Below are 16,244 nucleotides of genomic sequence, written 5' to 3'. Positions count from 1 at the left end.
TGTCAGACTTGCAATGCCTCATGGGACTTTAAGTTTTGCAACAGCTGGAGGGCCGCCAGTTTGAGACTCCCGTTTTAGATGCATTTAAAGGCCGGAGAGCAGATACTTTGAATTTGCTAAAGGCCAGAAGTAGTTGAATTGTCTTTGGATGTTCATTAAGAGTGACAAGGGGGATGCATCCTTCAAGAGATGATTGTCCAGATAGCCTGTCATCTTGATGCCTTGAATCCTGAGAAGGGTAAGAGTGCTAGGATCTTTGTGAACACTCTGGGAACATAGGATAAGCCGAAGAGCAGTGCAACAAACTGAAAATGGCTGTGTACCACTGCAAAGTGTAGAAAACACTAATGTGGTGGTAAATAGGAACATGTAAATAAGCATCAAACAGGTGTCTTCCTTGATGGAGCAATTGAGTGAGACATCTCTTACAAGTGGGTTCTGCTGGCCAAGCTTTTAGCCAAAGAAACATGCACATACTGAAATAGAAGTCAGAACTAGTTGCAGGGCTGGGCCTGCCGTGGCAAAGAAAGTTTTTAAAGGCATCTCAAAGTTTCTGTCCACAGAATCTTTAAAAGATGGGACAACTTCAAAATGAAACATGAGCCATTTGTTTAGGATAGGGTCAACCACCATAATAACTTCCCACTTTTCTGTAAACTCTTTTTCAACTGGATAGTTAAATTATCTTTGGGGGTGTAAAAATCATTTCAGGAGTGACTCAGTCATCACAGACTACACATGCTTCAGTTCATAAACAGTAAATGTTTTCCAACGCTTAGTAGGGGGTGCAGTGAGAGAGGAGAGCGTGCAGACAGAGGCAATGAGCTTTCCACATTAGCTAGCACATTGCGGGAGGTTTCTTCAATATAGTGACAGCATGGGGGAGAGAAATCTTCTACAGCTTCCTCTTATGCCGCTTCTAGATCCTTTTCATTTCTGTCCAATTCAGCATCATCTAAGACCAGCATATCAGGATCCAGTGCCAGTTGAGGAATGGAAGTAGGAAAGGGCATTTGAGCCCTGGGAAAAGATGGCTGAATTAAGGCTGCAATCTGCCCAAGAAATTGTGACATAGATGCAGAGAATTCTGCTTTAGTCAAATAGGCAGATTGTTGTGACCCTGAAACAGAGGTAGAATTGGATGCTGAAGTTAGTTTAGAGACTGATTTCCGCCCTGTCGGAAGGGATGCATTGTCGCTCTGAGACTGAGTGTTGAGCAGGCCTTTGGTAGAGGGAATGATTGCCTGCTATTTGGAACTGTCTCCCTTCCGCCTGGTCTCCGCTTTAGCTACCAGTGAGAGTTTTCCACTAAGGGGTACTCAGAGTAGAGAATGGGAGATAGGGCATGTGTGTCTGGTATGTCTAGCAGAAAAGGACGTAGGGCAAAAAAAAGGGTAGGAGTACATGATAACCTAAGTGTAGACGGTCCTGTAGCAAATCCGTGTATGGCTCCAAAGATTTTACCAAGATTGCACCAATCCAGATACACTGCTTTTGTAGACAGGCAAGTTAATTGAAGAATTATCGGGACTCACAGAGAGGGGTAGGATTATAGGGCAGGTGCCCCAGAGGGGAGTGTCCTCAAAAAGCTTGCCGGTGTCCAATCATCTGAAGGTACACAGCTATTACCCATGGTGCATGAATGCGGTAAGTTGCCGAAACCTGGATTGTAAGCTTTTACTTTATTTGTAAACAACTTTGCAAAGCTTTGTATTAAAGCAGAATTCCAGGAATTTAACCACTTTGTAAAATGTGAAAGGCTTCGATCCCTGGAGTGCCGAGACACACTCCAGGGATAGGGGAGGCGGGAAATACACAGAGCAGCTATGCCTGCCCCTCCTCACTGCTGCCCATTCACAGAAGCCTTGATATTTTGTGAATACACATAATACCAAGGCTTCTGTGACTGGGCAGGAGGAGGGGAGGGGGGCAGGCAAAGCAGCTGCAGTGACTCTCCTGTTCAAGATGCAGAGCTCAGAAGGATCAGCGTTGCTCTCCTGGAACTACAGCGAGAGCAGTCTTCTGGGAGTACTATAAAACTGTCAGATGTAAATAACAGAATAAAGCCCAGAAGTCATGAGTCATGTACCTTGCTGGACTTAATTCATAAATGTGCATTTTTTTTTTTTTTACAAAGCAGCTGAATTATACAACGTGAGCTCTTTTTATCGACATGAACAATTGTTCTAAAATGAACTCTGGTCAAACTAGAAAAATAAGCCCTTTTTTCCCCCCATTTGGTATGTCCTTTGTCTATAAATCACATAATATTTTTTTCTTAAACAATATCAAAAGAAATCCTTGTTTGTACTAAACACGTGTTTTACTTTCTTGTTGTTTCATCTCTGTGTAACATCTGAGGCCCCGTACACACGAGAGGATCCATCCGCTGGAATTGATCCGCGGACCGGCTCCAGCGGATAGATCCCCTGGTGTGTACAATCCAGCGGATCTGTTTCCGCGGATTTTTATCCCCTGGGATGGATTTCCAGCGGATAAAAATTTTAAGACATGCTTTAAAATCTATCCGCTTGAATCCATCCCAACGGATTGATCCGCTGGTCTGTACAGACTCACCGGATCAATCCGTCCGAATGAATCCCCCGCATGCGTTGTAATGATTCGACGCATGCGTGGAATTCCTTATATGACAGCGTCGCGCACGTCGCCACGTCATCATCGCGGCGACGGCGCGACACGTCATCGCGATGGGATTTCGGCGCGGATTTCGATCCGATGGTGAGTACACTCCATCGGATCAAAATCCTCGCAAATCCTCGAGAGGATTTATCCGCGGAAACGGTCCGGTGGACCGTATCCGCGGATAAATCCTCTTGTGTGTACTAGGCCTAAGGCTGTTCACCTCACTAGGTATATGTGAGGGTTTACATCCACTTTAATGCAGGTTTCAGAGCCGCCACCCTAATACTGGCTTAACCACCAGCTGAGTCACTGACTGAAAAATATACAGGGTATCCACTCAGGATGCATACATGCTCCAGGTCAAGAAGTAAATGCCAGGGTCAGAATGTCAGCTTGGAACACACATATTTAGAACAAACCAATAACAGATTCAATATATCTATACCTTTAACATTTAAAAAATACAATAGTTTATGTCGTGTTAGGTACATCTAACATTTTTCTGAATGACTGCAGCAAGAACATCAATTACACATTGCATAAGCCACAGAAGATGTAACACATACCCATGCAACAAGCTTTCTGTACAAACTGTAAACTTAGCATTCCAAAGGCTTTTAGGTCAGTATTTTGGCATACCCAGGGTCACCTTTATTTTTATAAAGGAAGCTCAGCATGCAATATAACATGCAAAAATGGCAACCACATATTGATACATAATTATGTGAGATTTAAATGCTGCAAGCTTTGACGTGGTAACCCACGAAACAATTGTCGGAGGCTAGTCTGACATCTCAGCATACCAGCTGACACTGCACAATAACCAACGCGCCTTCCCTACGCAGCAACCCACGAGAACCGTTCGGGGTACTGACAAGACGCATGCAGTCCTAGTGCCGGGCAGGCACCTTCCAAGTAAGGGGCCAATCAGCGTTTTTTATACATGCGTTTTTTAATAAAAGTTAATGCACTATAGCTCTTTTCTGTTGGTATTTTTTGGATGGATTCGTGGTGACTACTGGTATAAGATCTGCAGCCTGAACGGTGGTGAACAGTGTGCAGGCACTAATACCTGCTCAGCCCAGTAGACCCATTTTTCACGAAAGGGGTCCGCTGCATCTGGTAAGCCTATCTCTTGGCAAGATCACTTCGGGTGCAAATGTACTATATGGTGGTGGCTGCAGTAGCATTCAAGATTTTTGCATGATTTGATGATCTTTTTGATTGGATTCACTTGTGGAAATAATCACATATGGACTGTTTTTTCTGTTTATTTTTGTCACTTACGTTTTTTAGTTGTCACCTATGAGACGCACTATCACATAAGTGTTTTTTGCACTTTCACTGGTCATACCAGCGACTTTGGTGCATGTAGTATAGTGTTGTATGATCTGGTATTATACACAATTTAGTAGAGATACTACATATGTATGAATTGTCTAGTCACTAGAGTGTTTAATAGCATTTTTTCTAATTTTCTCACTTATACCATTGGGACCCTCGTCCTGAGGGTGTCCTAATATAGGTATTAACACATTTTTACTAGCGCCCTCTTCCCCTACTATCGATTCTATTGCACAATATATTTTTGTATATGTTTTGTCACAGAGGAGCAGCTTGTCACTTAAGTATTAATTATTTCTCACTAGTGATTAATTTTTTATATACTTAATTTAAGTTTGGCGCAGAAACACTCCCTTTACACAAGCTTTGGGGCTGCTTTACTTGTGCTTGCTTCACCACTTTGTGAGTCACTGATCTAAAGCAAGCTCCTAAAGCGCTGCAAAGAAGCTGCTTGCAGGACTTTTGACGCCTCAGTGTGAAAGCACTCAGGCTTTCACATTGGGATTTCAGATGAGGCTTCTTTCAGGCGTTTTACAGGTGCTTTTTTTAACGCCAAGACCCCTTTCACACTGGGGCGTTTTTCAGGCAATTTAGTGTGAAAGCACTCGGGCTTTCACATTGGGATTGCAGATGCAGCTTCTTTCAGGCGCTTTACAATCGTTTTTTTTTAACGCTTAAGTGCCTGAAATACGCTCCAGTGTGAAAGGGGTCTTAAACACAACCAACCCCCATAAAAAGAAAGGACTTTGGTTGTAGTGCCCATGTCAACATTAAAGTGAATGCCCTAACCACTGGATGTTTTTAAATCAGTAGTAAACTTAAAAATAAATTTGAATGGCTCCAAGTAGGTTAATGCCATAATGTGCTATAATACTAGTACATTATGACAGACATGCCTTACAAAACGGAGCCCTCCAGTGGCCTGCTGTCACCTCTGCAGGCATTTTCATTTTCACCTCGTCTTCCCTCTGGGTTCGTGCTCTCTGGCCGTTTGAATGACCAGGCTGCGATGACGTTACTCCTTCACATGGGCACGGCAGTCGCCATAGTGGCACAGTGCAGTCTACATCCACAGCACACTCAGTGTTCCGTGCATGCAAAGTGTACTGTGCATGCGCCAATTATGTTTGTTGGCTTAAGCTAAATGTTCAAACATGTAAAAAAACATGTAAAATTCACCTTTTATAGTGTTACCTTGACTTTATTACCAATTAAAAGTAATTACACTGAACCATAATATATTATACCTGTTGACAGCAGAGCTTTGACCCAATAGTCCCTATTAGCAAAGGTTTGGTGGTGTCGATTAGCATGCAAATGCCACAGGTGTGACATTGCTGGAGTACATCTAAAGCCAAACTAAATTTTTTGCAAAATTTTCGAAACAGTGAAGAAGGGCAAGAACCTCAGTTAGCATTTTAGTACTGTCTGCATTCTAGCTGGGCGGGTTCTTTCCTTTATGTGTCCTGGTGACTGTTGTCACTGGGACAGAAAGTGATGAAAAGTACAAAATGTTAAAGTGGTTTTGGCTAAAAAATAAACTCTAGCAAATGCTCCCTGGATGATGCTAAACATATCTCTGTTACGGCAAGCACTGTTCTCTGTTGACAGGTTATCTTATATTAACATAACTGCATATGAGGAAAACTATTTCTAAAAGAACTTTCTGCAATCCATACCAGAAACAAAACTAACCTGTCGGAACTGTCCTTCTGACACACCATCTCTGTAAAAGATGATTCGGGTGGGTTTGAACCTTGTGGATTTGTAGAACTGGATAAGAAGCTCCCTCACCATGGAGGCAAGATCATGGATAATCTCCTGCCGAGGGCGTTGCACCCTAACTGTGGCACAGTATCGGCTCGGGTGTGCATCCATACTGCCTACAACCTAACAAATATACAATTGCGAGATAAGGTTTTACAACTTAAAAAAACGAAAGTGCATGCTAAGGACTCAATCACATATTTGAGTTTTAATAAAGCTTACTTTTCTGCACACCACAAATAAACGGAAATAACTTATGTACCATAGTAGACAACAGAGCAATCCAGCAAATTTGGTTTTATAAGATGCACTGTGACAAATCCAGGTACATAAAAACTGTGGGATGAAAAGAAAGCCATCTGACTTTTAAAGTTCAATTTGAGTGTGGTAAAGTGTCTTAGGCGACTGGCTATTACTAAACTCTGCATAAAGTGTACTCAAAATGGATGCATACAGTAGTTTGGTCAATAATTCGTCAAGCAAATTATTTAAGCAGACTTGTCTGAATTAGCCCTCATGCACACTGCATGTTAAAAATTTAACTTTTAGACACATCAATGTTAGCCTGTATCTTTACACAAATAGACATTACATGCATAGGTGTAGGGTGTTTAGAGGCAGAACTCCCTACTGCCAGTGTGTTCAGGAGCAGCAGCGTTTTGCCAGACAAAGAAAAAACACAGCCCAGTGTGTAGAAGGCCTTAAGCCTCGTACATACCACAGCTCAGGATGGAGCCGCTCTACTAACAATCCAATGTTAATACAGTGATCTCCGCTGCTGTGCTATTGTGCTCCGACAGGGGGATGACCCCCCATCAGAATACTCTGTCAGCGCAAACCCTTTTGGGTCATGTTCCTTCAACAGAAGCTGGCTGAACCGCTTCCGACGGACCAGCTGCTGTACACACAGGCTTAATGCCGGCCAGTTTCTATTGAACCCGGCCGATGCCGCCCAACATTCGGCCAGTGTGTACTAGGCTTTACTCTCCTTGTCTAGAACAGAACATATAGTGCAGTTTACTTTGTCAAATCAGGTGGACCACACGGACTGGGCAAACCTTATGTTTGTGTTTGAAAGTAGTTCTATTACTTAGGGCTCAAAACATAAAAAAATCTACATAAAGCACCTGTAGACATGGAGGCAACCGGAGAAGCCCATTTATTACTTAAAGGGCCTAGGTTGATGGGCTTTTAAGTGGGGTCTGCATTCTCATACAAGTCTCCTGGAATGCAAAACCCATTTGAAGCAGATCAAATACAAGTCAGGAGGAGATCAAAAAATCCACCTGTCAATTCATTAAGAAGCGTTTCAGGCTAGGTTCACACATGTGCGGTGCAAATTCAAGTTTAGTTTTCACTGCAAATTTCCAAAGCAGCTGTTCGCACTTCAGCTGCAATTTCAGGTATGAATTTTAGGAGTGGGGGGCCACCGGCGCCTTTAACAATAGCTGGTTGTTAAGGAGCAGGCCGAGAAGCAGTCAGCCGTGCCCTTAACAACTGATGACTCAGCAGTTGATAATTGTGTGTAAACCAAACAATTGCCAGAAATAAAAGTTGAGGAAAAAAACATCAAAATAAGTAAAAAAACACACATTGGGTCCCCCAACCCACATCAGACCAGACCCATAGGTCGGCAGTGGATTTTGAGGGGAAACCCACGTCAACATTTTTCAAAAAACGCCATGGAGGTCCCCCCAAAACCCGTACCAGACCCTTATCCAAGCATGCAGCCTGATGGCCAGGAAAGGGGTGGACGAGCAAGTGTCCCCCCTTCAAACCAAACAAGGCCACATGCCTTCAACATGGAGACAAGCGCCTCTTCCCCACAACCCTGGCCAGTGGCTGTGGGGGGCTAGAAAGTGCCCAGATATCACCCCCCCATAAAAAAGTACTGGGTACCCCTACTTATACACTAAAAAAAAGTGGCAAAAACAAAAAAACAGGACAGTTTGACGGCTCCTTTATTAAAAACAAACAATGTTCCCTGGTCCTAGATCCAGCGTCAATCACGAACGTCGCTGCATGGCATTTGGCAAGAGGCTCCCCTTAAAATCCATATCAGAACCGAAAGGTCCCCCACGCTGTTTTTTTCCCCTTCGTGTTCAAAACTGATGACATGTGTATTCCCATAAAATTCACATCTGAACTAAAAAACGCACAGGACGCTTTAAATTCACATTGCCGCTGCACCGCAGATATGTGAACCGGCTTTATAGAAAACTGGTTTGGTTCACATCATGCGAATCGGATGTGGTTTCAAAAAGCATCCAATTCACAAATGTGAACCGAACCTCAAACTGATGTTAATAACACAAGCTGTCAACACAGGCCTTTAATGCATGGAGAGCCTTTATTGAATATTAAAAGCAACTGAATGTAAAATGGTTATAGATAAAACAGCAAGAAATAATACGTTCTCTAACAAGATCTAGCAAACATGTCATACACACACACTTACAGCAGCAATTGAAGGCTTTTTGCCATCACCAGCAGGAGGGTGAGTAACATCTGCTCCTAAGAAGATCACAGGTTGTTGGAAAACAGACGGTCTACGGAAAATCCCAAAAAATTAAGAATCTTACAGTCAAACAATTTGAGAACAGGTTCATTAACAAGACAGTTTTTTTTTTTTTTTCATTCCCTTTACCTGTAATACACGTAGCTGTGTGCCCGACATATAAACATTCTGGAGTTCACCACAACTACCAAATCGAAAGTGTGCAGTGTAGGCACCCTCTAGTGTAATTTGGATTTAAATACATTCAGCTAACACTGCTGTGCTGGGAGGGGAGGCTTTTCAGTATTCAGGTAGATTTGCTAATTAAGCTCACAGGTGAACTGAATTACTGAATTATAAGTGAACCTGTGCCTAGAAGATGCATACTTTAATATTTATAAATTCTTAAACCTTAAAAGCACTTTAACCACTTGACCTCCAGAAGGTTTTACCCCCCTGACCAGAGCAGTTTTTTGGCATTTAGCACTTTAACTGGCAATTGTGCAGTCATGCAACACTGTACACAAATAAAATGTAAATTATTTTTTCACACAAATAAAGCCTTCTTTTGGTGGTACTTGATCACTGCTGTTTTTTTTTCCATTTTTCCATTTTTTTTTTCATATTTCCAAAAAAATATATATATTTTTTTAAATATAATTTCTTCATAAATTTAGGCTAAAATGTATTCTTCTACATGTCGTTAACAAAAAAATAAAATAAATAAGGTTATAGTGTCTATAAACAATGGTATATATACACTGGAATTTAAAAAAATGGTATACTAGTAATTGAGGTGATGAGAGATTTATGGTGGTACTGTGATAGTGCGGGGGCCAATTTGACACCGACACATTGTGGGAACTGGCTAACTGACATTACCAGTGACACTAATATAGTTATCAGTGAGAATACTAAACACAGTCACCGTACTAATGACACTGACAGAAAAGGGGTTAACAGTGTGCCTAACAAGTGTAATATATGCTGCTATTAACAGATCTGGCTGTTTTTTCTCCCCGCTCCACAGAGAGAAGAAACTAATGGTCAGATTGCTTGCTCTGTGTACATGGTCCTATGTGTTTATACACACAGGATTCTGTGCTGTGATTGGGCAAAGCAGATCAGCACATCTCAGCCATAAATCAGTGGCTGGGACCTGCTGACAAAGTCCTGCTCTGTCCAACCACAGCGCGTATCAGCCCAAAACCCCCAAGTAGGCTGGCAACATTTATTTATGTTGCTGAGCCTGCAGCTGCCGCTCAGTCACGGTAAATGAACTGTAACTAAGCGGCAAGTAGTTAAAACAGGCCCTCATTGACCTCTGTAGCTACAAGCATTTTGGACAAGTTTGTGTCCAAAGCTCACAACAGAGGCACAGAAATGTTTGTTTTTTTGCCTATTACTTTCTATGCTAGCAGGCTTTTATCAACAATCATAATCAGACTAAAACAGATGTCAAAGGCTTAATTGTGAGCTTTGTTTATGAATTAATTCACATTACAAACAATTACAGGAGGTCAGAAATGGCTTGTTTTAAACCTTTTTACGTTAAATCATGATAGTAAATAATAGTAAAGTGGTTCTAAAGTCTAAATGCATTTTACACTAATGTATTTCCTGCATCAAGGTAAAAAAATGCTCCACTACCTGTTTCCACCCTGCCACCCCACCCTCGTCCCTAAACACTTACAGTACCTGGATCCTCTTACTGATCCATAGTTGTCCTATCTGCAACACCACTCCTTCTCTTCCTGGTCTCACAGGAGGGCACAGGCAGCAGGGGGAGCCATAGGCTCTTGCTGCGGTCAGTCAAATCCTATGAGGAGGGAGCGTGGGCATGGCCAAGCCATGCTGTGTCTCCATGGATTTACACAGCCAGACTCAGAAGCGCACGTGCACAGGTGCCACCTTAGCCAGCTTGCTGAGGGGGCAATCAAACGAAGGAGCAGAGAACGCAAGCAGGGGGACTTCAGAAGTTGAAGTAAAGAACCAGTTTGTGCAATACCATTACAAAAAAATCATTTTTTATTTTAAAAATAATTTAAAAAAAATAACTCGCAATCACTTTAACATCCATAGTCTGAGCACAAGTGTATTTAGGCATTAGTCCCCCTTCTACTATACTTATTCTGCATACTTGAAAGGCCAGTGCCATAAAGCCACCTGAATAATCTGTGATGGGTCGTCTTGGCTCTAGTCAAATTTTGTTCATAACGGCGGAGCATATTGTCAAAAGTGTCAGCTGCTGGCATAAAAAACATTTTAGAGAGGGTAAGAGCTCCTCCCCCTTGATGTCCAGGTTAGTTATGCTTTCCTCCCCACTACCTGTCCTGTTGACAGCAAAATAGGATGAAGTGTATGTTCAGTCACAACTGTGTATATTTTGTATTTCTCCTTAGCTTCTCAGTGGGGAGCAATGGGAAAAGGGAAGAGAGGGGAAAAAAGCGAAAAGTCAGTACAAGGGAGTTGGCTCGCAGTCAGTAGGATGTGTCCCCTGTGCTTGCCCCTTGTGTGGATTCCTCTTCTGTTACTGCAAATCTTCTTCTCTCCTACCCAATTCCCCCCCCACCCCCACGTTCTGATTCGGGGGGAGGCTAATTGAACGGGATGTCAAAGGCTCTCGACTATGCCCGCTCATTTTCAGTCATTCATTGAAACCATAATACAGCTTCTATGAACTGAACATGATCTATGTATGGAGGGGGGCAGACCTATCAATCATCCGCCCCTCCTCCATTCTTAGAAGCTGTAGTTTGACTTCTATGAATGGTGGCGCTGTGTGGAAAGGACGAGCTTAGTCAGACTCTTGATTCCAGTTAGTTGTATTAACCTTGGCCACACCTGCAGATTAGGACAGTGGGGGTAAAGGAGGAAGATTTTCAATAAAGGGAATAAGTACAAGGTAAAACATCCTATTGTAAGTTATGCCCCTTGCACCGATTTTCCTGTTTGCAATTTTGGCTGCACTAAGGCTTTAAAAGAATACAAGGTCAGAAGGTATTCTCAGACACATGGGTTATACTGCCACCTGCAGGAATCTGGACACTAAAAAAAAAAAACACGCCAATATAGACCCTCCCACTTCCATGTTACTTCAGTTTCATGCAAAAGTAGTAGAAGGAGTGATCATAGAGTAGGACCTGCGTCCTTTGATAACTTCCAAAAAAAAGGATTTTTTAATTGTAACTCAAAAATCTTGTTTTCTTAAGTGTTCATTAGGGGACACAAAGTTAAAAGGAATTTTGAGACGCATTGCACAGACAAACGCTATCCAACTGAGGGGTGGGCAGCACAGAAAACAAAATGTTAAGAACACAAAGCAACTAGGTAAAAAAACTTGGCTACTGACAGCAGTCTGAAGAACCCCGTGGCCAAAGGTTGCATCAGCTGGTGCCTTAAACATTCACCTAGTAAAACTTGGAGAAAATCGGGAACAGAAAACCAGGTGGCAGCTATGCAAATCTGGGAAAACAGGCCCACAAAGGGGGAACCTTCTCCTTAAATGCTTTTTGCATGACTGACACTTGTCTCACAGAGGTGATGACAGCAGGAAAAGTCAAATTGCGTGTGAAAGCAGACTGAGGGCTAGCTTGAATAGGTTGAAATGAAATGTTTGATGAGCTTACAGAATCATTTTGGAGGTCCCATGGAGAAACAGGTAGATGTATAGGCATACAATCCCTATAGCTCAGATTTCACACTTGATAGCACTCAGGGGCAACTGTTGATCCAGAGAAACCTGGAAAAAACTCAAGATGCATTAAGGAGCACAATACGATGATACTTGAGCAAAAAAGAGCTTTGTGGTCAAGTTGTCAGAAAGAAGCCTTTACTGTACAAGTTCCACAAAAAAGCCTGGTTACAATATGCCCAACACCTTGACATTCCTCCTTGGCTTTTTATGACATTGGCGCAGTAAAAGGTTTCCTTCTGATAGTTCAACCATGCAGCTTTTTTCTTGTTCAAGTATCGTTGAATTGTGGTCCTTAACCACTTACAGACTGGAAGATTTGGCTGCTTAATGACCAGGCCATTTTTTGGGATACGTCGCTTTAACTGACAATTGCACGGTCGTGCGACGCTGTACCTAAACAAAATTTACGTCCTTTTTTCCTCCACAAATAGAGAGATTTATTTTGGTGTTATTTGATCACCTCTACGGGTTATTATTTATTTTTTGCGCAATATAAATAAAATAAAAAAGGAACAATTTTGAAAATTTTTTTTTTACTTTTTGCTATATTAAATATCCCCAACGTGTTTTTTTTTTTTAATGAATTCCTTCCTTAGTTTATGCCAATATATTATTACTCTACATTTTTTTTTTTTTTTTTACCAAAAATATCACAATAAGCGTATATTGATTGGTTTGCGCAAAAGTTATAGCGTCTACAATCTATGGGAAAAAAATGTATGGCATTTTTATTATAATTTTTTTTACTAGTAGTGGCAGTGATCTGCGATTTTTTGCAATTTGAGATAACGAACCACTTTGCCAACGTTTATCGGCGTGAGCCGGGTCAGGAAGTGGTTAAAAACAACCACACTGATTTTTTTTAAAGCAGCCCGTATTTCTCCTGCAGTTACCTGTGGATTTTTCTTTGTATCCTGGGCAATTTTTCCACCAGCTGTGGCTGCAATCTTTCTTGGTCTACTTGAGCTTGGCTTGGTAACAAAAGAGCCCCTAATTTCCACTTCTTAATAGGTGATTAAACAGTACTGACTGGCATATTTAAGCCTTTGGATATCTTTTTACATCCTTTATCATCTTTGTAAAGTTTCATTACCTTGTTACGCAGGTCCTTTGACTGTTCTTTTCTACCACCTCATGGCTCAGTGTCTAGCCTGCTTAGTGTATCCATGTGAGAGCTAACAAACGAATTGACTATTTATACACAGACATTATTTGTGATTTAAAAAGCCACAAATGTGAGAAATTAAAGGGGTTGTAAAACCTCGTGTTTTTTCACCTTAATGCATCCTATGTCCTAAGAGAGTCTCGTAAAAAGCCAGCTACAATAAAGTTGTGCCCAGCTAGAATCTGTCTTTAATTTCGCAAGGCGTAAGCTGGTCTCCATTTGAGTCAATTACAGATGCCACTATCAAATATCTCATGCTGAAAACAGTGTTCTTAATTGTCATTCTTCCTGGTCAGAGAATAAAATGAGCTTCAAGCCCTCTCTATCATAAAGCCCTTTTTGAAAATGGATCCAGATTTTCTCCCATAGAATTTGTCTTATAGAACACAAGACATTGTTCTACTTTTTTCTGTACAAATCCATCTAAGGACGGAGAGAAAGAGTTCAGCGTCTTGGATGCTGGAAGATGTTGCCATCTTACCTTTAAGCAACCAACCACTTTCTTCTTCACAGGCTTTGTACTTTTTGCAGATAGACACATAGGTGAATGAGTCTCTGAATTGTTTCGACCTTGGCATGATCAATCGGATAGGCCATTTCGGAATCTTACAGGGGTATGAACAAGGATTCACCTGGCTATGCGCTCTACACTAAAGCTTTACAGCTGCTTAGGCAGAAAGAACTGGTGCCACCCCAGAGCAGATTTGTAAGGCAACCCTGTGGTCAAGTTTAACATTCATTCACCACTATAAGTTGGACCCATTACCAAGTAAAGATCAGGCTTTCGTGTGCAAGTTCCATGCAATGGTCAAATTTTCCCAACACCACCATAGCTGGTAAGTTTTCGGATTTCATCTCAAAGGCTGTCCCTAAAAGACGACTGGGAAAAACTAGTCAGACTTACTGGTACCTCTTACAAGTAGTCTTCCAGGACAGCCAATTTACCAATTCTGTTTGTCTATGGTGGTGGTTTTATTATGTATATATTTTTTAGGTCTGTTCTTAGGTTCTCACTTCTAATGAAGCGTGCGCGTGAAGGATGGCCTTTTAAATCCTGTCCTGGGGGAGGAGCTCCATATCTCAGAGGCTGTCTGGGAAGACTACTGGAAACAGTTACTGGTAATTCTAATTCTGATTCTGGTTATCGATTGCCAGTCTCCTAAATTTGCAGTATAGGTTGCCTTATGTCACAAGGCACCCATTTGTGTCCAAAAGATTGGTCAGCACAGCCTGTTCCCTATTTCTTGAATGACCAGTCTCATCATTGTCCCCTGACAATACATCAATTCAGGCACAGTGAATATGATTGCCATCTTCAGTTCAAGGAGACTAGCATCAGGTGCTAGTGGTGTTTATATTGCCTCTCCCTGCCCAATGCTACCCATTCATAACTCCACTCTTTGTTTTAGTGAGGATCTTCGCCCATGTCTAGCCTTTAGTCTCAATGCTCACTTATTCAGTGATTAAGTTCATTTTGAATTAATAACAGCGCCAGAGTTCTTGCAGTTGTACATCACCCTTGTGCTCACTTGTTTATTTTGAATGAATAGCATGGTCACTTCAGTTGCAGTGGTATACTACAGACAGTAAAACGGATTTTGCATCATTCAGCAGCAACTGAAGGAACGCCTTCTTATCCCCAGTCATCAACCAGCTGCCTACACATACGCCTTGGCTCTTGGAAATTGATGGGAGGGGGTAAAAAGTACTCATGTCATTGCTGCATGATGATGCTTGGTAATTAAAAAAAAAAAAGCAGAATTTCCCCACTGCAAGCATAAAAGCAGAGAATGTTGGAAAAATGGAAAGTGCATTTGAGAATCATTAAGAGGGAGATCAGTAATCTCTTGAAGCCCAAGGGTCTTTGAGGACTGTGTGGGCGGTTGTGCTATTCCACCGTAAGGGTTTATTCCCACAGGTGGCAGCCCTTGCTCCCATATAAAAAGTGATGATCCATGGTGGGTTTTATTTCAGAGAGCAGTACAGGCTTTCAGAAAGCGTTACTACCACTTTTTTTTCAGCCGTACAGGGTTTTTAAAAGATGGGAAATTGTTCAGGTGCAAGACGCTGATCTTCTATGGCTTTGCTCAGAGCTGTCAGTGTTGATTTACCACACAACAGTCAACTACAGACTTAGGCAGGGAAGAGGAGGATGGATAGTTGACTTTCTAAAAAAGCAGCAGGGCATACCTAAAATATGCAGGAAGCTACATATGGCCTTCCTGGTAATCGCTACCCAAAGGCTGCTTTGAGACTCCGGTGAGGGGCCCTGTTATGATGTTATAGAGATTAGAAATTAGAATTTAATTAGGGAGCAAAGAATGCAGAAATCAATTAAGTACATGGGTGTGGAGAGGAAGGCTTAGAAATGCTATTAGAGAGTAAAGAGATGGAAAAAGAGGTGCCAAGCTGCCAATAGCGTAGCAAGTTTTATTAGCAGAAAAATTTTAAAATACAAAAGTTTATGCACTCACAGACATTGCTGGTGTTAAGCATTGAAACACGCTCCACGTAAAAGTATTTACAGCTTCAAACAAGCTCATTTTCTTACAAGTTGTGGCCAGACTAGGAACACATTTAAAAGTGCACATAAACAAGTAAAAACATTTTCTTACCGTTGGTGTGGAACTAGGATATTGTTAATTCCTCCCAATTTTACATTAATTTTTAGGCACAAATTTGAGAGTGTTTGAGGAGATGTTTTTATTACATTCTTCACTTGGACACACTGAGTGGCCATACCCAGCAATGTGTCTCCAACACGCTTTACCTCCGCTGAGGGGGATAAAAAAAATGGTTAACAATAATTAGTGGTGAGAAAATTAGTGACTCAGCTACAAAGATACTTTTATATCACCAGCCCAAAGAAAACAGCATCAGAAGGATATCTCATAAAATATATTTGTGTATCAATGTTTATTGAAAGTTTCAAAACATTTTTAACATTTAGATTTAAACTGTATACCATATCTCAGTATTATACAGTGTGCCTTTCTAGAAAAGTAAATTATCTTCTGGCCTGTTCAGTTTCAAATTTCTTTATTAATTTTTTTTCCAACATTACAAACAAATAAATACACATTATACATACATACATACATACACAGTGCCTTGCGAAAGTATTCGGCCCC

At 41.5% G+C, this 16,244-nt stretch overlaps 1 protein-coding gene across 2 annotated transcripts in view; it reads right to left on the bottom strand.

The window, feature by feature from the left end:
- LOC120926968 (protein argonaute-3) overlaps positions 1–16,244 on the bottom strand; it is a 234,305-nt gene that overhangs the window by 21,220 nt on the left and 196,841 nt on the right. For both annotated transcript variants that reach the window (XM_040337320.1, XM_040337321.1), the window contains exons 13-15: positions 15,729–15,888; positions 8,213–8,303; positions 5,683–5,877 (exon numbers count right to left, since the gene is read on the bottom strand). In XM_040337320.1, the coding sequence (XP_040193254.1) occupies positions 5,683–5,877; positions 8,213–8,303; positions 15,729–15,888 (446 nt within the window). The remainder of the gene's footprint in view (positions 1–5,682; positions 5,878–8,212; positions 8,304–15,728; positions 15,889–16,244) is intronic.

This window comes from Rana temporaria, chromosome 2 (genome assembly GCF_905171775.1).
Source record: "Rana temporaria chromosome 2, aRanTem1.1, whole genome shotgun sequence".
Lineage (NCBI taxonomy): Eukaryota > Metazoa > Chordata > Amphibia > Anura > Ranidae > Rana > Rana temporaria.
Note: the sequence above shows the minus strand (reverse complement) of the source record. Positions and strands in the feature narration are given on the sequence as shown.